General features: G+C 43.3%; 1 protein-coding gene across 2 annotated transcripts in view; it reads left to right on the forward strand.

The window, feature by feature from the left end:
• Window positions 1-27609, forward strand: part of FAM20C (FAM20C golgi associated secretory pathway kinase) — a 104573-nt gene that overhangs the window by 11796 nt on the left and 65168 nt on the right. For both annotated transcript variants that reach the window (XM_075899530.2, XM_006112825.5), the window contains one exon: window positions 13021-13099. In XM_075899530.2, the coding sequence (XP_075755645.1) occupies window positions 13021-13099 (79 nt within the window). The remainder of the gene's footprint in view (window positions 1-13020; window positions 13100-27609) is intronic.

Here is a 27609-nt window from a genome sequence, read left to right on the forward strand (position 1 = left end):
ATTTACTTTTACCATTATATAAATATCCCTAAGAACTGTTGAACTTAAGACGTATTATATGACTTAAGATGTGTTATATGGTGTCAGCAAGTTTTTAAGAACTTTTCCAGAGCTGCTCATCATCTGTAACTTATTCAGACACTTTAAAAATGTGGATTCTGACCCTGGCTGAAAGACACCTTTGGAGTTAGAACAGCCTTATACTTTAAGGCCTTCTTAGGACTGTCTTAGTATGCTCATCATAGACGTGGCAGCCTGTAATGGCTTAGTGTCATTACATGTTCTTCTCTCAATACTGTATCTTCTAATCCAGTGTATTATAAATCCTTATGAAATTTTTATTTGGGTAGCAGCTAAAGTCTCAAGGGCATCGCCAAACAAGCAAACAAGGCTTTAGAACATGATTGGACTCTTATTCTTTGGCATCATAGAAAGAGAAACATGTCTGAACTGAGAAACGTAAGTGGAAAGGAGAATTTTGCTTGTCAGATTCATATGTGTCAGAAAATGAAAAGAAGCCAGCAAGCAGGCTTGAGATTAAAGGGAGGAAAAAAACCTCTAGGTCTAATGTTCAGACAGAATCACCATGCATTTGGGAGTCCTGCTTTAGACATACACTACCACATAGGTACATGCAAATCAAGGCTTTTTCATATGCACCCGATGCCAGAGTTAGGCTCATATGTCACTAAGTGCCAGGTCAAGATCTTTGACTGAAGTGCACTCTCACCTGTGCCATGTCATACACAACTACCACATTGTACCATTAATGCTCAGGAGCCTCACTTTTGCATATGAAGGTGGGCTCCTGGACGTACAGCCTTTGGGTTAAAAGTGTTGGGTGCTGTAGTCAGGGACAGTGTGGAGCTGCATAGCTTCTGAAGCACCTAGGCAGATTATTCGCTGGCAAGGCACAGTGCCTCCAAAAGCAAGGGGGAAGTGTGGTTGCTGGACCACCCTCCCTATGTGTAGCATGTGTCTATCCAGCCTGCCCCCCTCATGGGAGGCATAAAGTCCTACATCTAAACCCAAGAATGGCACAAAACTCCAAACATCCATCTGCTCCAGAGTGTTACTGCAACCAATTCAGCTTGTACTGACAATAATCTGAGTGTGACCTGGCTAGAGGGATCCTTTAATTTTCTCAGGGGTGGGATGGACAGGTTCTGTCTTGTATGTGTAACTAATCCAAGCAATTTTTCACAAACCTTTCATAAAGTTTTCCCCTTTCCAGTTGCTAAAGTCATTGTCCAGTGAGATAGCTAGCCAAATAACAATCTGTTGTGCTGCTTTCACATACTGTGCATCCTAGTAAATTTAGATTAATCCAAGGTGTGAATTTAGAAACTGGTGTGAGGGAAACACCTCTTTTTCTGCCATCTCCGCACCCTTTTGGTCTTGAACAATCTCCCTTTCCCAATCAATATAGGCTCTCCTGATCCTGTAGCTGCACAATGTAACCCACATGCCTTCTGGGTGTGGTGCACTGTCCCAATCGGTGGCACCAAAACCACTTACAGAGAGACTAATGAGTCTGCTCTATAGCCTTAGCTGAGCACCAGCTGGCTTTCAGCTCATGCAGTAGAGGTTCATGTATGAAGCTCCAGAGGTTCCCAGGTTCAGTTCTGCCTGCCAGTGTTACAAGTGCTAAGGGTGTAGAGTGTACTCATTACTCTCTTCGGGTATGTCTACACTACCCCCCTAGTTCGAACTAGGGGGGGTAATGTAGTCATACGGAGTTGCAAATGAAGCCCGGGATTTGAATTTCCCGGGCTTCATTTGCATAAAGCCGGCCGGCGCCATTTTTAAATGCCGGCTAGGTCGGACCCCGTGCCGCGCGGCTACACGCGGCACGGACTAGCTAGTTCGGATAGCTAGTTCGGATAGGCGTACTAGCTAGTTCGTGCCGCGTGTAGCCACGTGGCACGGGGTCCAACCTAGCCGGCATTTAAAAATGGCGCCGGCCAGCTTTATGCAAATGAAGCCCGGGAAATTCAAATCCCGGGCTTCATTTGCAACTCCGTATGACTACATTACCCCCCCAGTTCGAACTAGGGGGGTAGTGTAGACATACCCTTAGTAAGTGGCCTCAGTGACGCTAGATGGGACACGAAACCACACACAAAGGTGTATTGTTTACAAATGAAATTATTGGTTGTATGAGCTCCAGGTCATGCCAGTGTCGAACCCTGAATTTTTTAAAAAAGGGAATGTTCTGTTGAAATAGTGCAAAATCAGCTTTATGTGGAGGACTATGAAACTAGACACTGATTTTAATAGGTAGCAGGTTTAAAACAAACAAAAGGAAGTATTTCTTTATGCGATGCACAGCCAACCTGTGGAACTCCTCGCCAGAGGATTTTGTGAAGGCCAGGACTTTAACAGCATTCAAAAAAGAGCTAGATAAATTCATGGTGGATAGTTCAATCAAATGACTATTAGCCAGGATGTCCCTAGTCTCTGTTTGTCAGAGGCTGGGAATGGGTGACAGACGTGGGATCGCTTGATGATTCCCTGTTCTGTTCATTACCTCTGGGGACACCTGGCATTGGCCACTGTTGGAAGACAGGATACTGGGCTAAATGGACCTTTGGTCTGACCCAGTATGGCCGTTGGTATGTGTTCAAACACTGATTTTGCTTTGTGCGTAACATTTCCATATTGTATTTGATGCCTTGTCCACAGCCTCTTTTGGCTAAAGAATTTTTAATATGTCCTGTATGCCAATTAAATCAATATTTTTTAGATAAAGTTGGGAACAAGTGGTGGGGTAGTTTCTTTTATTGTTTGTTTTTGTTTTTGTTTTGGAGGGGGGTTGTTGATTGTTTGGTTGTGTTTTTTTGTTTGTTTGGGGCGGGTTGGGTTTTTATTTTTTTTTTTTTTTTGAAAATACATTGTTGTATGACAACCTCATTAAAATCAACAGGGAGTAATTAGTCTCAACACTGCTGATGTCTCAACACTGCTCCTAGAGTGAAAGTCTAAATCCTACCAAAATTAATTGGAGAACACTCTCATTGATTATAATAGAAATGAAGAGTGAGTAGAGCTGCAGCAATTGTCCCCACATTTGTATGTGTAGGAAGAAGACAAATGTTGAAAATTTTAGCAGCTAGGGGCCAGCTCCTCCATGAGTGTAAATCCATGTAGCTTTGCTGATGACAAAGGCACTAGGCTGATTTACAGCAGCTGAGGATCCAAGTTTAATGAGGCAATTCTGATCTTTGTTGCTCAAAGCAAGGCCATTGGCTTCAATGGAGAGACTGAATGGAAAGAATACTTAGTCCCTGCCATGAATGCAGGGGTCTGGGCTTGCTGACCTCCTGAGGGTCCTTCCAGTCCTATCACTCCATGATTCTGGATTTAAACCCATGTATGTGTTGAATCAAAGGCCTCTCTCTGTTTTGGCAGCTAACAAACAGCTTTATTGATCAATGAGGCAAAGTGAGTCAAACGTGACCCCAGCAGAGCCGGGCCCAGTAAGGCTGGCTAATACAATCAGTCCTAGTATTTTATACCCTTAACCAAACAAGTCTGACGTCAGGACAAGAAATCAAAGCGAACTTCAAAGAAGAATTATTATCAGCAAAGAAAGAAACAGGTTTTTAGGAAGTATGAGCTTCAGCTCAAAATAATTCATTAACACATTCCAATAGCCCATCCTCCTGGCCTTTCTCACATTGGTGAAGGCCAGTTCACTCCCTCTAGTATACGTGCAGACACAAGAAACTGAAATGGCTTTTGTTATACAGAATGGCTTCTAGCTATATATGAAATGGTTTCCACAACTCCCCCCTTTTAGCTTTTTAAAGGGTAACTTTGAAGCCATTTCATGCTTCCATTTTTAGCAGAGTATATATGTAAATTTTTTTGTTCCTTTCTTTGTTCATCATATTTTAACATCATTACTTCCACATTCACTTTAGTAAGGGTCTGTCTTGTGTTTTCCAAAATACAAGAAATACAGCATTCGATTAACAAGAAACAGCAATAAGCACAAAAGAATTTAGCCAATACTAGAACTACACCTTGCAAAATCCAAGTTCCCAAATGTACAAACGAGCCTCCCAACCAACCCCAGAGGGTCCAGCTTCCTCCTGTCTTAGGATCTCCACAGTTCTTTCAATCTCTGAGGCATCTTCCTCTACTTCCTTGCTGGTATCAGTAATATACACACAGCATTCTCTTTCCACTAAGGCACAAACCCCACCCTTACTTGCTAGGACATAGTCTAGGGCCTTTCGGTTTTGGCTTTTTCCCACCCTGTCTCCTGAACCATTACATGTCCAGCAGTACTCTCCAATTGGGGTCAGGGCTAGCCGGATATACCCTAGGTTAGTGAACCCTTTATCCTGCCAAGTAACATTTGGCTTTAGTTCACTAAACAGTGCGCCATTCATTTGAGTGTTGTTTAGTGGGACTGGAATCATTGGGATGTCTCCTTCTGAATGTACAGGACTGTGAGCACATAGCCAGCAACCTGTGGAATTAAATTCTTGGGAAACTTGGTTCATTAAAAGCATAAACACATTTGAACCATATAGGTTGTAACAGCAAGGTATTAAAAACAAAATTAAGCATAAGTTTAACATGAATTGTTTGTCCAGCCTCATGCTGGCTGTTCTTCAGGACTTCATAGTTTGCTTCACCTATCGCTGGCAGGTTCTTCTGGGCCGCAGCTGGTACCTTGGCCTCGGTCTCTCAGGATTGTCTGCTTCTGGGCCTGGATTGCCAGTACCAGGCCTGCGCTGATCCCTGTCTACTTCTGGAATTGGGTTTCTGGTACCAGGTCTGCGGTGATCCCCGTCTGCTTCTGGACCTGGGTCTCTGGTACCAGGTCTGCGGTGCTCCTGGGTGGGGCCAACCACTGTAGGCGCTAGAACCGGTTTGCAGTGGGACACGTGAATCCAGTTGGGAAATCCCTCGCACTTTACAGCAGTATGGGTGGTCAGAAGGACTTGGTAGGGACCCTTCCACCTGGGTTCCAGGGCAGTCTTCTGCTGGTGAACCTTCATGCAAACCCAGTCTCCTGGTTGTAGTTTATGGCACAGCCCAGTCGGGGACTCCTGGAAGGCGTCCTTAACCTGTGAATGATAGGAATGTACACAACTCATAAGTTCCTGACAATACTTAACTATGCTTCCTTTAACAAGTGTGGCATCAGCCAGGTCAATTTCTGGGCTGCTCAACAGTCTCATAGGCTGGCCACATGCAATTTCATGTGAACTAAGTCCAGTTTTCCAATTAGGAGTGGCTCTCATGCTCATTAGGACAATCGGGAGTGCTTCTACCCATATTAAGCCAAAGTCCTCACATATTTTAGCAAGTTTGTTCTTTAAAATCCCGTTTCGTCTCTCTACTGCTTCTGCACTCTCCGGGTGTCGCGGGCAGTGCAGTGCTTATCTGATAGAGTAGTACTTTGCCAGTTTTTGAACAATTTGTCCAATAAAGTGGGTACCTCTATCACTGGAGATCACAAGGTGTATTCCACATAACAGGATGTAATGATTTAGAATTCTTTGCCACTGTGATGGCATCAGCTTTCCTGCAGGGATGAGCTTCTACCCATCCTGAAAACAAAGAAACAATAACCAGCACATATTCAAAGGATTGACATTTAGGCACTTGAATAAAGTCCATCTGTAAATTCAGAAATGGTCCCAAAGGCGGAGGCCTGGTTGCTGGAACTGTCTTTCCAGGTTTACACATTGTGAGCTTGGCAGACAGGGCAAGCCAGACAGTAATCTTTGGCTGCTTGGGAGAATTTGGGAGCAAACCAATTTTGTTTACGGTTTCTACCATCCCCCCTTTGCCAACGTGCGACAATCCATGAAGCACGGAGGCAAGGTGAAGTAGCAAGACCACTGGGGCAACAATGCGGCCGTCAGAGCTGCACCACAAGTGGTCTGGGTGCAAGATGCACCCTGCCAGTCTCCACTCTTGCATTTCCGATTCTGGGGCTTGGTTTTGCAGGAGCACCAGTTCCAAAAGAGACGGCATAGGAGATTGCAAACAGTCATGAGGCTCCCCTTACTCCAACAGCCGTCCGTCACTCCAATTCCCAAGCCTTCACCAGGAGATTTCATAACAGGTATCCCCTTGCCTTCTATTGAGCTCTCTGAGAGGTTTGGAGGTGGAGTGGCGGTCCGTCCATATGGGCAAGTGGCGCGTTAGGAATCTCGGTGGAACCTCCAAATTGAAGCAAAGGCCTCTCTCTGTTTTGGCAGCTAACAAACAGCTTTATTGATCAATGAGGCAAAGTGAGCCAAATGTGACCCCAGCAGAACTGGGCCCAGTAAGGCTGGCTAATACAATCAATCCTAGTATTTTATACCCATACATAAGAACATAAGAACGGCCGTACTGGGGCAGATCAACGGTCCATCTAGCCCAATATCCTGTCTACCGACAGTGGCCAGCACCAGGTGCCCCAGAGAGGGTGGACCAAAGACAATGATCAAGCGATTTGTCTCATGCCATCCCTCTCCAGCCTCTGACAAACAGAAGCCAAGGACACCATTTTATCCCCTGGCTAAAAGCCTTTTATGGACCTAACCTCCATGAAATTATCTAGCTTCTCTTTAAACTCTGTTATAGTCCTAGCCTTCACAGCCTCCTCTGGCAAGGAGTTTCACAGGTTGACTACATGCTGTGTGAAGAAGAACTTTCTTTTATTCGTTTTAAACCTGCTACCCATTAATTTCATTTGGTGTCCTCTAGTTCTTCTATTATAGGAACTAATAAATAACTTTTCTTTATCGGCCCTCTCCACACCACTCATGATTTTATAGACCTCTATCATATCCCCCCTTGGTCTCCTCTTTTCTAAACTGAAAAGTCCCAGTCGCTTTAACCTCTCCTCATATGGGACCCGTTCCAAACCCCTAATCATTTTAGTTGCCCTTTTCTGGACCCTTTCCAAGGTCAAAATATCTTTTTTGAGGTGAGGAGACCACATCTGTACACAATATTCAAGATGTGGGCATACCATTGTTTTATACAGGGGCAGTAAGATATTCTGGGTCTTTTCTATCCCTTTCTTAATAATTCCTAGCATCCTATTTGCCTTTTTGACCGCCGCTGCACACTGTGTGGAAGTTTTCAGAAAACTGTCCACGATAACTCCAAGATCTCTTTCCTGATTTGTCGTAGCCAAATTAGCCCCCATCATACTGTACATATAGTTGGGGTTATTTTTCCCGATGTGCATTACTTTACACTTATCCACATTATATTTAATTTGCCATTTTGTTGCCCAGTCACTCAGTTTGGTGAGATCTTCTTGGAGTCCCTCACAGTCTGCTTCTGTCTTGACTATCCTAAACAGTTTGGTATCATCTGCAAACTTTACCACCTCACTGCTTACCCCTTTCTCCAGATCATTTATGAATAAGTTGAACAGGACTGGTCCTAGGACTGACCCTTGGGGGACACCACTAGTTACCCCTCTCCAGTCTGAAAATTTACCATTTATTCCTACCCTTTGTTTCCTGTCTTTTAACCAGTTCTCAATCCATGAAAGGACCTTCCCTCTTATCCCATGGCCATGTAATTTACACAAGAGCCTTTGGTGAGAGACCTTGTCAAAGGCTTTCTGAAAATCTAAGTATACTATATCTACTGGATCCCCCTTGTCCGCATGTTTGTTAACCCCTTCAAAGAACTCTCAGGGTATGTCTACACTACAAAGTTAATTCGAACTAACGGACGTTAGTTCGAATTAACTTTGATAGGCGCTACACTAGTGCTCCGCTAGTTCGAACTTAATTCGAACTAGCGGAGCACTTACTTCAAACTAGGTAAACCTCATTCTACGAGGACTAAGCCTAGTTCGAACTTACTAGTTTGAATTGAGGGGTGTGTAGCCCCTTAATTCGAACTAGTAGGAGGCTAGACCTCCCCAGCTTTCCCTGGTGGCCACTCTGGCCAACACCAGGGAAACTCTACTGCCCCCCTCCCGGACCCGGACCCCTTAAAGGGGAACGGGCTGGCTACGATGCCCGTGCCAGGTGCAAGCCTGCCAGCACCCAGCTAGCAGACCCTGCACCTGGCACGGCTCGAGCAGCCACCCGATGCCCCCCAGCACTCCCCCTCTTCCTGGGACCAGGCTGGTGGCTCCTGGGAGCTTGCCCAGGACCGCAAGAGGTGGGCATCCGCCTGGTCTAGTGCGGACATTGTGGACCTCGTCCACGATCTCCGCACTAGGCACAGGAAAGCGGCCGGCTAGGGCAGGAGAGCTGCCAGCCTGGCCACCCAGGAGCAGGTGTGCATGAAAATCAAGGTGGTCCACTGAAACCCCCGACCCTGAGCCCTGAGCTTATAATGGCCGTACTGGGTCAGACGAAAGGTCCATCTAGCCCAGTAGCCTGTCTGCCGACAGTGGCCAACCCTAGGGACCCTTGAGGGGATGGACCGAAGACAGTGACCAAGCCATTTGTCTCGTGCCACCCCTCTCCAGTCTTCCACAAACTTTGGGCAGGGACACCACTCCTACCCCCTGGCTAATACCACTCCATGGAACCAATCTCCATCACTTTATCTCACTTCTCTTTAAACTCTATTCTAGTTCTAGCCTTCACAGCCTCCTGCAGCAAGGAATTCCACAGGTTGACTCTTTGCTTTGTGAAGAAGAACTTTCTGTTACTAGTTTGAAGCCTGCTACCCATTCCTTTCCTTTGGTGTCCTCTAGTCCTTCTATTATGGGAACTAATGAAGAACTTTTCCTGATGCACGCTCTCCGCACCACTCATGCTTTTATAGACCTCTATCATATCCCCCCTCAGTCTCCTCTTTTCTAAGCTGAAAAGTCCCAGTCTCTTTAGCCTCTCTTCATATGGGATGTGTTATGTCGTGGGGAGTTTCAGAGTATAGGAAGAAATCAGTGGAAAGGCAGAGAGCTGGAGTAGGTGCAAGTGTCCATTTTATTGCATAGCACAGAACTCACCAGAACAAGCCCAGACTAGCTGGGCTGACCCCAGTGACCTACTCAGTTACCATAACAACAAGATCTATATCTACAACCCAATATACAACAGGACCTGTTCCCAACCCCTGATCATTTTAGTTGCCCTCCCCTCTCCCAGCCTCTCTCTTCACCTCTCCCACCTCCTTTTCCCAGTCTCCCCGAGTTTTGTTCAATAAAGGGAGATTCTATTTTTGACCACACGTTTTCTTTATTTTGTACATCAGGAAGGGGGGCTAGGGAGGGGTAAGTGGAAGGAGGTGAGGGAGGAATGGGGTACGAGCCCCCGATGGGGAGGACTGGGCTGGCTCTGCTGGCTTCTGGGGGTGGAAGCTCTCCTGCAGCCCCCCAATTGCCCCCTCTCCCAAGATGGCAGCCTGCAGCAAGTGCAGCCGGTCTGATGGCCGAGTGCTGTGATGTGCCCAGTGTGGGCACTCAGGGCACTCCAAGCCAGGACTGCTTTGCAAGCGGGGCACCCTTGAGAACTGTCTGTCCGGGGTGTGGGTTGGGTCCCTTTAAGCACAGCCCTCGGCTAGCCTGAGGCAGCAGCTCCACGCTCTAAGTCCTCATCTGATGCCCTGCCGGCACTGCTTCCGGCCATCCTTAACCCCGGTTCAGGGTCCACTTAATGTGGACATGCTAGTTCGAATTAGCAAAACGCTAATTCGAACTAGTTTTTTAGTCTGGCTCCGTTAGTTCGAATTAGCTTAGCTCGAATTAACTAATTTGAACTGAGTTAGTTCGAATTTGCGCTGTAGTGTAGACATACCCTAATAGATTAGTAAGACAGGATTTCCCTTTACAGAAACCATGTTGACTTTTGTCCAGCCAATTATGTTCTTCTACATGCTTCACAATTTTATTCTTTACTATTGTTTCAACTAATTTGCTCGGTACTGAAGTTAGACTTACCTGTCTGTAATTGCCAGGATCGCCTCTAGAGCCCTTTTTAAATATTGGTGTCATGTTGGCTACCTTCCAGTCATTAGGTACGGAAGCCGATTTAAAGGATAGGTTACAAACCACAGATAATAGTTCAGCAATTTCCCATTTGAGTTCTTTTAGAACTTAACCAAACAAGTCTGACGTCAGGACAAGAAATCAAAGCGAACTTCAAAGAAGAATTATTATCAGCAAAGAAAGAAACAGGTTTTTAGGGAGTATGAGCTTCAGCTCAAAATAGTTCATTAACACATTCCAACAGCCCATCCTCCTGGCCTTTCTCATATTGATTAAGGCTAGTTCACTCCCTCTAGTATACGTGCAGACACAAGAAACTGAAATGGCTTTTGTTATACAGAATGGCTTCTAGCTAAATATGAAATGGTTTCCACATATGTGACAACAGAACTTGGCCAATGAGAGTCACAGCCTTGACCCATTCTGTGTTCGTGACACTATTCTGGCAGTGAAAATGTGATGGAAGGCTAGTGTAAACAGCTCTGTGGGGATTCCTAGTTGCTAGGTGAACTCCTGGGTGGAGTAAAGGTGGGGTGGTTAATTATCTACCATCTGCTTTTAGCCACTCAGTATAGATGACAATCTAGGTGTGTAGCAGAGCTATTCCCAGGGCAAGGTGTGCGCCAGTGACCCTGCAATGTTACTGACAACAAATATTACAGTAGCCTGAGGTTGCTCTAATTTATGCTGGGGGCTGAACGGCTGCCATTGTCCCCAGGATTCAAGGCGTTTGTGGGTGGAAAACCATTCCTTCGGGTGTACAGGAGGTTCTGACCTACTCCGTGCAGCAGAATGAGCCTAATATATGAAAACCCCATGTTTCTGATATACCTGTTCTGTGTGTGTTGTTTAATGCCCCTTAATTTCTAATTATTTATTTGTTCCATTGGGATAGCCGAGTAATGCAATAAAAAGCAGGGGTCAGCAAAGTAGCAATGCAGGAGGGATTTTCTTCCAGAGGAAGAATAATTAAACTGACCAGATTTGCATAGCATTTTGTTGCAAAAATATATGGATTACAGGTACTGAAAGAGAGCTGGTGACCCATCGGTAATATGGCACAGAGAAGAATAATTAATAGGACTTGTAGCTCATGGTATTGGTTAGAGAAGGCAAATGTAGATATTGGGCAGGTCAAACAAGCCTAGCTCTGAGGCAAAATTTATGAAAAAGATAACATGACATTTTACGTAGTTCTTAAATTTATACCTTTTTTGTCTGATTTCTAAAGAAGGGGATTATCTGATCAGTCAAAGGAAGCATTAAAAAGACTAAATTGCACACACTGAGATGACTGACATGACCATCATCACACAATGCAGAAGTGAATTAAAAAGCTTGGGTGTAGGACATTTCATTTACTCAAAGTGTTTTTGGCTGGTGTAAGTGAGCAGATGGTTTGCAGAAGCATATATTTACCTCCCTTGACTAACCATATCATCAGATAAGATGCACTCTTTGAGACCTCCTCTACTCATGTTAATGCTTGTTTTTTAAGTGGCATTTTTCCCCACTTTTACACACACACACATATACACACACACATATACACACACACACACACACACAATTAGTCCCGGTTCATAAAAACAATAATCTGCCTGTTAAAGTGATATTGTACAAATGGTGCAGTTTGCTAGGAATAAATGTCAGTTTAACAGTAATTCACCATCACAGAGTATTTGAGAGTCAAGCAAAAATGGTCTGCAATGTGCAGCATGAGTTGAATTTCAGTCCCTACTCAGTCCTCTTGCTTCTGTACTTTTCGCCTAAAGCAGGGCCTGATCCAAAGCCCAGTGAAATCAATGCATAGACAGCCATTGACGTCAATGACTTTGGATCATACCCATGGCCACTGGAGAAATGGAGAATAGATTTTATATTTCCCATGGGATCAATGGATGTCTATGCATTAGTTTAAGTATTTATTATTCCATATCACATGTGTACAGGACACTCCTAAACAGGGAGCAAGCACAAAAACACCACGGGCTTCAGGGCTGGCCTTACCATGAGACAAACTGAGGCGGCCACCCAGGGGCGGCTCGAAATGAGCTGCCAGCAACTGGCACCCCAGGCGGAATGCGCGATCAGCGCCTCCGCCTCTGAGATAAGCTGACGGCATCTGAAGTTCTAGGCGGAATGCGCAATCGGTGTTCCCGCATCCAAAGCCCTCAACGGCGGTGCGTCATCATTGGGCTCTCTGTTTAACGTGGTGCCCTAGGCGACTGCCTAGTCTGCCTATATGCACAGGCCGCCCCTGCAGCCACCTCAGGTACCAGACTGTGGGGGGGAGGCACCACCAGGACCAGAGTGTAGAAAATTGTGTCTGCTGTTGATGCATATGTAGGTAGCAGAGCAGTACCATAAGAGGAGTAGAACAGGAAGAAGGCAGAATTGAGACTTTTCAAAGTTTTGACCCAAGCCAGGGGAATGGGGGCATCATTTGAGCTCCCAGCCTCAGGTGCCAAAGTGTTGTGGGCCGGCCCTGATGGGCTTATATATACACACACTGTATATGGAATAATAACTACTTAAACTAATCACAGCACAGTATAGGAGTTGCAATTGTATCTGTTCATGGCTTTATTACTGGCAGCAACTCACCCATTTGTCCAGCCAACGTTCTGGTATTCTCCAAGACACACTCAATCCCTTTTTCCATCATGCACCCTTTTCATGGTTGCAAGTCGAAAGAACATAAGGAATAAAGTAAATGAGAATTTAGGGGACCTGTACTAACATATGCTTAGCATTCCCAACTCCCACTGAAGCCAGTGGTGTTTCTGTGCTTGTGGGAATGGGCCAGTTGTGGAGAAGCTGACGCAGGATGCATGATTTCCTTTCTAATCCAGTTCAATGAGTTTGAGCAGCTACTCTAGACTGCATTTCCCCTGTGCATCCACTAATTCATTCTTTATCCCTGTTTCAAAGTGCCTTGTACACATATATGTAGATGCTCAGAGCCTGCCATGTTGAGCACTTTATAAAAGCTCAGATAGAGAGACAGAGAGAAATGTGCTCTTTCTGTTTAAGACTGCTGATTGGATGTACAAATGCACACAGTGATTTTGAATTGTTTTATTTTTCTCCCACAGCAATGAAATCAGGAGGCACCCAGCTAAAGCTGATCATGACATTCCAAAATTATGGACAAGCACTTTTTAAACCAATGAAGTAAGTAAGAAATGTTTTGGTACATTTTAAAGCTGAATTACACAGCCTTGGCATGTTACCTTCTTGACAGCTATTAAAAAATCACTTCAAAGTTTGTGGTGCTTATTTATCTGAGCTTCCCACTAAAAGTAAATTGTAGACATAGTAAGAGGAGGAGGCATATTAAAGCATGAGGAGTTTAAGCCGTATTCGAGCCTGATCCACATGAAATCAATGGAAGTCTTTGAATTGCTACAGTGGGATTTGGATTAGATCCTTAGATGACACCAGATATATTGTGGTTTTATAAGAAATGTCATGCAAACAGTTCCCGGTGAATTCTTCCACTCACAAAAATACAGTATGTGCACAAAGTTCCTTTCTTATGTGGACCTTTATTCAAAACAAACTTGCTCCAACATTTTGTATTTTATGTTGCATAACTTGTTTTGGAAATGTTACCAGACAAGAGATGTGGTCAGGTTTTCAGAATAGATTTATTAGAGAGAAAGACATTAATAGTGTTTGTCTGATGACTTATAACTTCATCCTTTCACTTATTGCTCCTGGTATTAGAGTTGTATTCTGATGTATCTTAGCTACGTCTGCATTACAGCATTGAAAAGAAGTTTCTTTGAGAAGATTATATCAGGAAAATGAAGGATGAATGAGGAGAATGACTTTGGTGGAACAGGAATGATTTTGTTCTAACGTACACCTGCATAAATCAGGAATTGAGGTCAGCTGGAGTTACACAGGTTTAAAACTGATATAAGGGCATGTCTACACTCGGAAATTATTTCAAAATAAGTTATTTTGAAATAATAACTCCCAAAATAACTATGTTGAAATAGTGTGTCCACACTACAGGGAAGCCTTGAAATTAGCCTGAGACAGGTTCCCTTAATATGGACACCATACCTCAATGTAGAGCCCCACGAAGCACTGGGGAGTAATTACTTTGAATGACTCTGGGGAGTAGTTATTTTGAAATAGCAGCAGTGGAGCATCCACATTACCGTTATTTTGAAATAACTATTTCAAAATAAGTGTTATTCCTCATGGAAAGCAGGAGTTATTATTTTGAAATAACCAGCCCCTTATTTTGAACTAACGGGTTTGGTAGTGTGCACATTCCACTTGTTTTTTTTTTAATAAGTGTAGACAGGGCTAAGTGAGCTCTGAACCAGACCCAATATGTGTACTATAATAACAAAAATCATAGTGTGCTTAGTGTACAGGGTTTAGTAAAATCCTTTGAGGCTGTAGAATGTTTAATGAAGCTACTCACTGACTGTGTCAGGGTATCACTGGAATAATAAACTCATTTCCTTTCTTTGTTCCCCATATAAGGATGTTCACTTGTTTTCCTTTAAGGTGGTCTGTAAACAAATATCATCGAATAAGTGCCATTTGTTTTGTATTGTACATGCGAACAGGAAGGAGGTTCCAGTGGGTTCAATTTCCTGCTCTGTTACAGACTTCCTATGTGACCTTGGGCATTTCAGTTAATATCTCTGTGCCTCTGTTCCCCATTTGTAACATGGGGATAATAAAGGAAGGTACCTTACCTCACAGGGATATTGGGATAATACATATATTAGAGACTGTGAAATGCTCAGATTACTACAATAACAGAGGGCAGATAAGTGCCTAAGGCAGATCAGGCCTTACAGGGACTTCAGAAAGAAGAGGTAACCGAGTATCCTTCACATCAACCTCTTTGTTCACACATGTACTGAGGAAATCCCATGGATCTCAGAGCACAGAAACCCAAGGGGTTTGTACAAAGGCCTGGCCCTCCAAAGGGGGGTGGGTGGGAAAGGGAGCAATTGCACCAGGGAGTTCCAAAGGGCCTGGGGTTTCCGGCTGACCGATACTATGGCAGTGGTGGTGGCTGAAGCCTTGGGTCCTTTGAATCACTGCCAGGGCACTGGATGGGAAGCACCATGCAGTATGGTATTTGGTCCTGCTGTGAAGGCAGGCGACTGGACTTAATGACCTTTCAAGGTCCCTTCCAGTTCTAGGAGATAGGCATCTCCATTATAGTATTAAAGGGTTGGCTGGGGGAGGCTCGTCCCCCATCCCACCCCTTCTGCCCAAGGCCCCACCCCTTCTGTGAGCACAGAGCTGGCCCCCCAACTTGCCTAGGGGCCCAGTAAATTGTGTCAGCCCCCATGGTCCAATGTTATTCTCAAATTCCTCCCATTCAGGCTGGCTTCCTCTGGATTCACATTCTTCTTAGTTCCCTTGTGGGGGTGGGAAGCTCAGCTCTCTCAGAGCACATCTAAACTACGGGCTTTTTTCAACAGAGGATATGCAAATCCGATCGCTTTTCAAAAGCAGGTCTTCCCAAAGTGAAAGTAGTTTGGATGTGTTTTTTTCGGGGGGAAAAAAAAACCCTTTTTCGAAAAATCGCTCTTCCTTTAAAAAGGAGGTTTATGTGGTTTTTCATAAAAGGGGTTTTTCTTCCAAAAAACCCCACGTCCAGACTACTTTCACTTTCGAAAGACCCGCTTTCGAAAAAGCAGTCGGAAGAAGATATGTAAATTCCTGCGGAATTTGCATTTCCTCTTTCAAAAAACCCCTGTAGTTTAGACGTACCCTGAGAGGGAGTCTACGTAAGATTATGTAGACAATTCTGGAGGGAGATGTTGCTAAAGAATGCTGTAAATGGACCATCCCCAAACCACCAGAACTAGAAAAGCAATGACCACTGGTTTGGATGATACCACAGAGGCTCAACTCCTTCCTCCTCTTCCTTTCCTGCACATTTTATCGGACCCAGGTTATCCCTATTCCAAATCATTCTGACCCTCCCTGGGAAATTTCTGAGACCGTGACAGGGCCTAGCTGTCTTTAATTACTAGGTAAAAGAGTGATGGACTTGGTGGCTTTCCACATTGCATAAAATTCCCTTTGTCTCTATTCAGGCTGCCAAGAGAGAGGGAGTGGGAGAGGGCAACTGCCCCAGGGCCAGGCAATTCAAAAGGGCCTGGGGCTGCCAGCCACCACTGCTGCTACTGCCTCAGCGGTGGTGGCCAGAGGCCTGGGCCCTTTAAATTGTCACTGGAGCTCAGGGCAGCACTGAAGAGCTGGCTGGGGGGAAGCTAGCTCCCAGCCTTACCTCTTCCACCCAAGGCCCCACCCCATTCCAGAGCCATCCATCCACTTTGCCCAGGGTCCTGACAATTCTATCGCCTCCCCCCCTCCCCCGCCTCCATTTAGCTACGTGTAAGTATTTAAAATCATTATCGTTGCTGTACCATTGTAGTTCTGGGCATGCTAATGAGGTTAAATCAAAAGTTTACCATGTGTACTGCTTTATATACACCACTGGCAAGATGATGGATGGCAATGGATCAGTTTCCTATACAGAAGCAATTACCGCCATCTACGGGGACAGTCACAGAAAATAACTCTATCTTATTCATCCCTTCAGCTTGATTTTGAGGGTGTTAAAATGCAATTTTCTAACTGATTTTGCATTAAATACATGTTTAGAAAAAGAACCACTACAGCATTCCTCAACTGTGTTCCCAAATCCTGCCTCTTATAGCAGCTACGCTACAGATGATCACTGCAGAATATGTTAATATTTTTATTAGGGACATTTGTGAATATTTGATTTCGTTATGAACAGGGAGCCAGATGCTAACCTGGTGTAAATTAGTGTAGCACTATTGAGTTCAATGGGATTCTATTCATTTCCTCCAGTTTATGATCTATTTCCCATGAGTTGTTTGGTGAACTGCGCAGAGAAATTTCTTTCCAAAGAATTGAACATTCTAAAATTGTAAAAATACAAGTAGTTAAATCTCCTGGATTCCCAGGGAAAGGCCTTATCCTGTGAAAAGGAGCCATCTTTACATTTAAGCTGCACACCCTTTTGGGAAGATATCACTTTGAGTTCAATTTTATGGAGCCACCCAATCCTGACACCTTCCCTGGAAAGGGCATCGTATGGCAATGATACTCATGTGGATAATGTCAAAGGATGTCCATCATGTTCTCAGGGCATGCTAAGGCTAATGCAGTGGGCGGATTCCTCCCCACCTTAGGCACAGCCAGGGAAGACCTTGAAAGACGTCTTATGGACCTTAAAAAATCTCCCTAGCTCTCAGCTCTGGACTGGCAAGCTGAAGAGGCTCTCACTTGACCAGTCAGGAAAGTCACCTGCACTGTGGGCCCTAGCTCTCTTCTTCCATGATTGTAGTACCAACTCCATGCCAGCACAACACGTAGGAGGCATATGAACTACACAAGAAGTCCCATAGGTCATCCAGGACCCTTTCTTCTTCTATTTGTGGAGTTTTTTTAGCCTCTAGGAAATCCTGTGGGATGCATATTCCCAGCAGCAGAGATGGAACACAGGAAGGGCCATTGACACATTTGTCTCCATCTGAGCGGCTATGTTTTTCCCTATGGAACAGCCTTGCTTCTAGCCCAGTGTGAACCACAGCTCAGTAATGGAGCATTTCTGTCTTGTGAATTCATATTACGACCTCAATTCAAGCCGTCCAGTAAAAAGATGAAGTCAGTGAAGTTGCAGCTCCTTATCTGAAATTTGAACTGAGCTACTCTTGAACCTGCTAGAGGGGACTGGAGCCAGCAGGATAATGAACTTGATTCTTTAAAAAAAAAAATCATGCTCAAAAGTGTCCCTATCTATCCATTATTCTAGTTGGTTTAAAACAAAATCCCTTATTTCTGTAGGACTCAGATTCAGGTAGTGTGAGGGAATAATCCCCAGCCAGCACTTGATTCCATTTGTCACAGAAGTGAACCTTTCTTGACACATGTACACTCACTCAGTATTCTTCAGAGTTGCAATTATATTGGTGCAAATAAGGAGGAAGGAAAAGAACATGCTAACTCTTTACTGATGCAGACAGTTATCTGTTAACTAAATGGATATTCCATAGCACTTCAGAGATGGCTTCTGCAGCGGCGTTACAGTGAAATGTATTCTCTGGCAAATTGTTCTAACTCCTGGAGAATTCATGAGCAGGACTTGGTTAGTTCTCATTTCACAACTGAAGAATTCTTTGTTGATTAAATCTATAAAGTGAGCCAGCTCATGAAAGAATCCTTCAGCACAACCACTATTTGGAAATGGAGAAACCAGAATCTCTTCTTGGCGGTCCCCTGTGCTAAATGTTTGACATTGCCTTACAAATCTTATACCATTGGGTCATTTATTTAGGCAAGCAGAGCAAAATCAGAAAAGAGGAATTTAATTGCCAAGAGAATGTTATTGTGATAAATAAAGTCTGATCGTTTACAATTATTTTATTCATTTGGGGCTCTGCATCTTCTACTGTGAAATAATTGCACATAAAGCGGTACAAGGTGAGCCAATTCTATGTATAAATCCCATGGCCAAATGTAAGTTCCAAAGCTAATTCCAAAGGAATCAGTGAAGTCATAGAAATGAATCACAGTGCCTACTAAAACATAAGGGAAGTGTGAATGTGCTTGTAATGTGTCTAGAAGTTAATATGTAACTTTGTTCAGCCTCTTACTTATTTGTACTATACAATATACTGTATTACAGCCATTGTCACAAAACCTCAAAATGGCACCAGTCTGCTAATTTGTGTTACGATATTAGCTCTCTGTAAGCAATGCTAATTTGTGTTACGATATTAGCTCTCTGTAAACAAAATTTATTGAGATGCCCAACAATGTCTCAAGTCAAAATTATTTATATCCTTTATTCTGATAGAGAGAAGGAGCAGTCATAAATGTAAAAGTTTTGGGTTTTTTTGCTTATCTCGCTAAAACTACCCTTTTTATATTTGTATTTATTTATTTTATTTTTGCTATTGTTAACGGGGGTGGAGTGAAACAGCTGGCTTAGCAATGAAAGGGTGAGGTTTTTTCTCTTGCAAGCGCTTTTTTTTTTTTTTTGAAGGGCGAAATCCTGCTTTATCAAAGTCAATGGCAAAATTCTCAGATACAACGGAACATAAAATATCTTTTCTATAGTTTTTGGAGCCATCCTATAGAATTTAATAGAGAATTATATCTTTCCTGTACAATTTTACAGGTAGTTTCTACAATACCTATACAAAGGGCATGTGACAGATTTCACCGGGCCCTCAGCAATGTTGGGGGGAGCTCAGCTCTGGGACCCCCAGAAGGGGTGGGGCACTGGGTAGAAAGGTGGAGCTAGGGCAGCCATCCCTCTGTACCATAAGGACAGCGTTGCCCCTTCCCTAACCAGCCCTGAGCACCGTCGGGACCATGCAGGACTCTGGCGGCAATTTAAAGGGCTCAGCACCCCACACCCTTTTAAATCACCCAGCCTCGGGACAACTGCCCCCTTTGCTCTGTCCCTGTCATCAGCCCCCATTCACTATGAAATCTATGAATTTTAGAATAAAATCAGTAAAACTCTATTCTTTGGTTTCATCCAGAGAAATGCTTTAGAAATCAGTAGTCACTCTGGTTTTAAACTTGGATAAAACCAGAATCTTATTCCAGATTTACAGTGGTGCAAGGAAGTTGAAATCAAGCCTTTTATGCTTTTTATACATATTTTTCTTATAAGTAGATCATTTTGTAAGAACTAATGCAGGATAGATAAAAAGTGCATTGTTTTTGTAAGTACCAGTACAGTACAGTCATCCATAAAACGGAGGAGTTAATCAGCGTCCATTACTCTCATTTTCTCCAAGTGCAAGGATTTTATTATTTTTAATTATTTACTTATTCCAATTTGACAACTTAAATAGCAGTCCTGGAGTCTAAGCATTTTTTTCTTTACTGGAAAAATTGTGCCAGGTTAGAGATCTGTAAAGTAACATAATTTAACTAGCACTTTAACATAATTCATTTTCTCATTTTAGACAAGCGCTAAGCCCTGGTCTACAAAATAACTCCCCTTATTTCAAAATAACAAGTGGAGTGTCCACACCACCAAGCCTATTATTTTGAAATAAGGGGCTGGTTATTTCCAAATAATAACTCCTGCTTTCCACTCGCAAAAATGCTTATTTTGAAATTGTTATTTCGAAATAGCGGTAGTGTGGACGCTCCAGTGCTGCTATTTTGAAATAAGTACTCCCCAAAGTCATTCAGAGTAATTTCCCTCCAGTGCTTCCTGGGGCTCTAAGTTGAGGTAGCACATCCACATTAAGGGAGTCTGCCTTAGACTAGTTTTGAGGCTACCCTGTAGTGTGGACACACTATTTCAAAACAGTTATTTCGGGAGTTATTATTTTGAAATAAGTTATTCTGAAATAATTTCCTAGTGTAGACATGCCCCAAATAACTTTGCATTAATTAAAGAAACTATCTGTAACAACAGATGAAATAAAATGATGGGAGCTCCCACAGAAGAAAAAAATAACCAGGTAGAAATAATAAAATAAAATAAAATAAAATAAAATAAAATAAAATAAAATAAATGCATATTCATATTCCTTAGAAAGGCTACCTTATCAGACCTCCTCTGTTTCCTTTCATTGAATGGGGGTTTGCACCATTGTCTGATGGTCACTAAATTTAGGTTATTTCAGACAAAGTAGTAGAGAAATGAATATTTTTGTTGTAGCTGGCAAAGGACAGCTATTTTACTGGTTTCTAAATTGCATACAAGTAGCAATAAACAATTAGCAACATTCTTTAAATTTCTCTTTCATCTGCCCTTTGAGAGTTCTGTATGAATACCGAATTTTATGATAGTGGCATTATATAGGACATAAAAACACTCTAACCAAAATAACTGTTTATTGCTTTAATTTTCTTCAATTATGTCCAGTTTTTGAAGTTGCAGTGTGACTACTTACCTGTGAAATACAGCCTTTAGGCTTGATTATGTTTTCATTTACGCTGGTGTAACTCTATTGATTTCACTGTCATTACTTCTGCTTTACACTGGCATATGTGAACTTCAGAATTAGGGCCAATTGTTGATACACACCTCATGATTGGTTTGGCTTACTACATTGCACATATTGCTGTTGCAAACCTGTTGTGTTTCAGCTGGCAGGCATCCAATATAAGCATAGTGTTACAGGGGCTTGTCTACCCACTGCAATTGTTGTGAACACAGACCTTCTTGGCCCCAGGACCAAGGTGGCAGAGGGTGAGGTGGGAAGGAAAGTAAGCTCCAGGAGTAATGGAGAGCAAGCAAGCTCCTCCTGGCTGGAGGCTGCAGGAGGGGCAGAGAAGAAGCCCCTCCAAAAGGTGTCAAATTTAAAATCCTGTGCATGTCCCTGTATTATTATAAATCAACATAGCAATTAGATCAAATTGCAGTAGGGTTTTTTTTCTTAGCAGCTACATAAGTAAAATATGCATGCAGTAGCTGCTTTCCTCTCTGCCTATCAGGATTATCACTCTGGCAGATTGGAATGCATCCCATAAAGACCTACTAAGCAATCCATGACCTAGGCACAAACAAACCACGCTGCTTGGTGAATCTGCTCAGAGCAATTTTTACTGTGGCTGTCACTGTAGAAATCCAGCATCACGTAAGGTGGTGTTGCTTCAGATGGAAAGAGTGACAAAGTGATATGAAAGGTTGAAACTGATAATCACAATATGCAACACTCATCTACCTACTTCGAATAAACAGGCATCACATCTCACACCGTTATGAAAAGGAAGCACCTCTTTTTGTGCATACAAGTATCAGATAATAAACTGATATTTCAAGGGCCTCATACAGGTTATTACTGGCTCTCTGGTGACAAATCCTACTGTTCTTACCTCTCCAGTCCCTGGTGGGACTTTTACCTGAGTATGGACTGATATGACTGTGGACTGATTCTAATCTCACTTGCACCAGTGTAAATCTAGAGGCATCTAAGGGGGTTATGCTAAATTTACACTAGTGCAAGGGGGATGTGACTATGACTTTGAGTAAGGACAGCAGGATTTGGCCCCTGGCTTGTCAATTTTCCAACACTCGTAATAGCATAAAACAAAGCTTCTACCTGTACAGCCTGCATACCATATATCAAGGGCATGTCTACACTAGGGAGAAGATCAGTCCTCTGGAGGTTGATCTTCTAGTGCAGGCCTGCACAGCATATGGCCTGTGGGCTGCATGTGGCCCATAGGGGCTCACTGTGCAGCCCGTGCTGACTACGGGCAGCGCAGCCCCATCCGATCCGCTGTCCGGGCAGAGGAGCGGAGCGCCAGCAGAGAGGGGGAAGTGTCATGATTCTCGCTGCTGGGCTGCCTGCATGCAGCTGCAGCGCGAGGAGGCAGGGCGCGAGCCAGAGGGTGGGATGCCAGCAGACGCCAGGACGCTGGTGTGATGTGGCGTTGTGACATCACGGCCGGCAACCGCCAGATTAAAAAAGGCTCCGGCAGCCCTGCAAACTGGAAGGCAGAAGCTTTCCGAGTTGTGCAGGCCTGTTGTAGTGTTTGATTTAGCAGGTCTAATGTAGACCTGTAAATCGAATACAGAGGGCAACTTCTGTCAGCGTCCGTTACTCCTCATTCTGCAAGGAGTAAGGGAAGCTGACAGGAGTGTGTGCTCCCATCAGCCACCTGCTGTGTGGATGCCACCACAGCTCGGTTTATGGTAAGCTGACTCCAGCCACATATTTTGCGTAGCTGGAGTTGCACACTTAAAATAGACACGCCTGGTGTTGTGTAGAACAGGCCTTAAGTTACTTTCTCTCTCTATGATATCTTCATCAGATTGTACTTGTTCCATATAAAACATCATCTGAGAACAAATTTTAAATGGATTTAGCAATCATGAGGGAACCCAATCCAAGGACCATAAAAGCCAACTGGGGAATTTCCAATATTTTCAGTGGAACTGGAGAATATCCATCATTTTCAATGAGAGTTTGATGACTACCCAAGTTGACAGCCCCGTTCAGACAAAATTCTTCTCACTCAGAGTACGCATAGCATTGCAGAGAGGAATGTAGTGTCCTCCATATTGTCCATTTAGTGTATCCATATTGTTCATTTAGTGGAGACTGACCTCTGAAAATGAAAGTCTTGGTTGGTGTATAGACCCATACAGTCACAGTGCAATTTGTTCTAAGATTTTTAGAAATCTCATTAGCTCTTTACTCCCATGTAAGCATTTTTCTACTCAAGTTAACTGAGTGGAGGATTATTCAGTGCAGTCAGATGACCTTCAAGAGAACATTCTGGATGTTTATTTTTCACTGTAATGTCATCACGATGTAATACCGAGATCCATCTGTTCTTTTTGAGCATCATAAGGAAGGGTTTTCATTGTAATGTTCTTCTGTGGAGGAATGACATCACAGCACATATATTTTCTGTTATGAGTCGTAGTCACAGCACCATAGCACCTAGGGTCTAAATGAGATCAGAGCCCCATTGGTTAAGATCCTCTTGGCAAGATCAGAGCTGGACCATTTCACTTGGCTGGTGTCCCTGAAAAGGAAAATGGGACACTTTTTCCTGGCTCTCCACACCTCCAATATTGTGTTCAACCCATGCTGGCATTATTCAGGAACATACTACAAGTCATTCCGGCTGACTGTTTTAACGATCACTCAGGGAGTGTGTTTTTTCAGCAAGTGGATAGTTTTCTGTTGAACACTAGCAATTTCTTTCTCTTGCATCTTGCTTCCTTCTGGCAACCTTTGCAGTATAATGAGCGCTACTTGACAAAGGTGGGCGTAACGGCAGACAGCAAGAGGTAGAAGTAAAATGTTGGCCTGATGCATCTTTGCAACTTAGGCAGGTGGCAGGGGAATTAATAGCATCTGCAAAGTCAAGGCTGGAATGCGCCTGTGTGAGGAGTGTGCCTGTGTGCAAGGCTTTTCCTGATTAATTATTATGATTATTAATTATTTATTCTTCGTAATTATCATAGCCCTTAGGAACCCTAGTCTTGGACAAGGATACCTTGCTTTTGAGTGGGGTCTTCTGGGGTTACAAATGTTTATGTCCTCAGGATAAGCACTTCATTTGCTAACTGTCTGCCCCTCAGCTTCATAGGGATTTAGAGGATGCAGGATTACAATGTATATGTATCCCCAAAGTGATGGTCTTCTCACACCATAAAGGTTTTTTCAAAATGATCTATCCTGAAATGTGCCTTGTACAGTGCCCACAGCAAATCTGAGGTTCACCCTAGTCCCTCTAGCAAGCTTAGAAAGATCTGTTAATTGTTGAGGAACACCGAGGAACCCTACAACACCTATTTCTTGCTCTTGTGTAGCACCAATCACTATAGTATTAAATAACTGATAGTAGCTGCTTGCCTTCTGGTTTGTAACTAAACGGGTAGCCTAGTTTTACACTGTAGCATGCCTTTGGCCTTTTTTAGGACTCCATTGATTAGCTCTCTCCATCACAGGTGTTTATAGACTCTAATTAATTAGTCTTTGGTAGTGAAGAGGTAATGGTGTTTGCTACTTGCTTTCCTTGCTGCTTTGAATGACAGTTTTACTGTCAGGAATTAAGATCCTAACTAATTAACTCCATGTTGTTACAGGGTTACCAACCTTCCAGGCTTGGCCTGGTGTCTCCAGGAATTAAAGATTAGTCATTAATTAAAATTATGTCGTATGATTAAGTCCCGAAGAATTTGTCCGACCATAATTGGCACTTTTACTTCATGAAAGGTGAGTGTGTGCTCTAGCTACTAGGCCACACTGCATCCACAATTCATACTGACATGCAGGGAATCCTTATGGAGCAGTGCTTGCAGGTACAGGCACCCTTTCACAGAATCTATAAATCTACCATTGCTGTCTCCATCCTGTCCCTTCACACAATAGAACTGCACTGATTCAACTGCATGTGGGACTGCGGTGGAGGAGGTGAATGGGGCGGTTGGGGAGGTAGGTCTCTGAATTGCTTATTTTAGCCTCTTGTTTGTGCCTTAAACTTTCATCTTCCGTGATACATTTTCCATTTCTGCATTTTTATTTAGTAACAGTCAGTACCCTGCATGTGGCTTTTCAAAAGAGGAAAAGGGGAGGGGAGATGGGAAAGCAGTCAGCGCAGCAGGGATGAGACAGCATCTATAGGTTCTGGAGATCCGGGTTCAAAGGTCAGGAGCCAGATGAGTTTATTTGACATAGTCCCAGTCTGGCTGGTAACACAAAAAACAACCTGCAATTGTGGCATGAGTGGTAGCTTCCGCTCAGGAGAGACCCGGATCTGAAATAAGAGGGTGACATAGGTTAGGGATGTTAAATATCGGTTAAGTGAATAGTCGAGTAACCTCATGAATTCTTATTGGTTAGTCGACTATTCTATAGTCCCCGGGGGCGGGGCCGGCAGCCAATGTGCTGCAGCCTCACTCCTGAGGAGCCCCCTGCCATTCTGCCTGTATCAGAGGCAGCAGTGCAGGGTGCCAAGGGGGAGCTGGTCCGCTAGGGAAGCCAATTTAAAAATCAGCTCCCCTTGTGGACCAGCTGCCTATCACCCTGTGTTGCTAACTCTGATAAAGAGGTAGTGGAGGTCTGTGCTCCTGGACCCAGTGAGAGCTGGAACTGAACCGGGCTGACTGCCCACCCAGCTCCTAATACACTTTAAATGCATAACTGCAGCAGGGGTAGGTCCCGAACACATTTCAAGCCAGGACTGAGCCAGACTGCTGGCCAGATTGCTAAAAAATTTACTGGCAAGTGCGTGGCAGAATGCGTGTAGTTTATAGCATTAACCTATAAGCTTTTGATTATCGGTTCATTGGTTAATCGACTACACTATTACATCCCTAATATAAGTCAAGATAGCAGGGCTTTGGCAGAGCTAAGAAGCTGAGAGAGCTTGACAGTGCCTGCCCAAATTATGCTGCCAGTGACTCTCATAACAAAAATGTTCATTTAATAATCTCACTAAGTAATAGGTTAAAATATATCTTTAAGACTTTCTGGACATTTTTGTCATGTTAATAGTCTGTCTCAATAATGATAGTAAATTTTTGTTTACAATTTGCCACTCTGTGATAATGTTCTGCATATAGGTGAGAAAACTGAAAAGGCCTGAAAACCAATTTGCAGGCAAGAATAAAAATCCCTACGTAATTTTTCTGTGTGCACATGAACAGTTGTAAATAAATGTTGTGTATTTGGCTGTATCATGCCATATGAATGATAAAATATCTCACATTGGCACTCAAGGCAAACAGTACTCATAGAAGTAGAATCAGGATGTTCCTTTTTGTAAACCTGGCTAATCCGGGATCCAACTTCCAACTGCAGTGGTAATCATCTGGTCAGTGGAATACTAAGGAGATGAGTCAGAGGGGACATATATAAAAGTTGGCAGAAATACTTACTTTAGAAATAATTGAATTTGTCAGTATAGCCATAGCTTTTATTTTGGACCTATTTGGTATGCTGCCACAGAAAAAGGGGATGAAAATACTATATTAATTCTCTCATTTAGAGGCAAATCTAATAACTATTACATTTTCTTTAGTTTGTAGCCTTTGTCTTGATGTATTACACAGGGGGTTTTTTGTGATGCAAGGTAAGAACATTTCACATCCAGCTTATTATTGTTGCCATGTTACCCACTCATTACCCTCATGTCCAAAAGGAAATATAATATATTGTCAGTTACATTACTATGTATAGAGAACCATATGATTTGGCTAAGCCCCAACGAGTAGTCCTGTGGCACCTCAGAGACTAACAAAAATATATGTAGTACCATGAGGTTTCATGGGCATCCTCATGGATAGACCTCAGATGAGGTTGAGTGGAGAAAAAGGGGGGAGGTCCAGAATTTGTATCAGAAAAAGAAGAGAGAGAAAAAATACCTGTCAGATGTAGTTCCAGTGCTAATGAGGCTAACTAAGTGGGCTGGAAGTGTTCCATACTTAGCTTTTGATATCATTGAGGTATTAAATGTAAGGAAGGCTGGTTTTATATCGGGCCATCCAGTTAATGTCTTTGTTCAGGCTCAGAGTAACAGTGTCAAATTTGCATATGAAGATCAATTCTGCACTCTCTTTCTGTAATTGGCTTGTGAAATTCCTTTGTAGAAAAATGGCTACTTTAAAATAAGTGCCCAGACAGGTTAAAATGTTCCCCTACAGGCTTGTGTGTGTTACCATTTCTGATATCTGACTTGTGTCCATTTATCCTTTGTCATAGAGATTGTCCACTTTGGCCAATATAATTGGCAGATGGACATTGCTGACACTTGATGGCATAGATCAAGGATACTTTTGGATAAGGATACTTTTCATCTTATTCTTTAGAGCTTTATTCTGCAGAAAATCTGATTCTTGTCATTTAAGCCACAGAGTTTACACAGAGTGTCAGACTTCAAGCCAAGTTACATTTAGGAGCTAAATGTTTCCCAGCACAACTTTAAGCTGAACATTTAAGTTTTGGCATCTCCACCAAAAAGGAGGCCATGCTTTCCCCCAGACCTAGATATAGAAAGAAGACCCATGTGGTGCCATCATGAGCTTTCAACAGAGTGTGCTCAGAAAGAGAACAGTGCTGTCAGTCTTCTGGGTTCTGACCTTTTGCTATGCCTCCAACTATCAGTGTTGTTTCTTCTCTAGAATCAAGGGGCCTGATTTTCTGATATGGTAAGGCCTTTTTTAG

This window comes from Pelodiscus sinensis, chromosome 15 (assembly GCF_052426305.1).
Source record: "Pelodiscus sinensis isolate ZL-2025 chromosome 15, ASM5242630v1, whole genome shotgun sequence".
Taxonomy (NCBI): Eukaryota; Metazoa; Chordata; order Testudines; family Trionychidae; genus Pelodiscus; species Pelodiscus sinensis.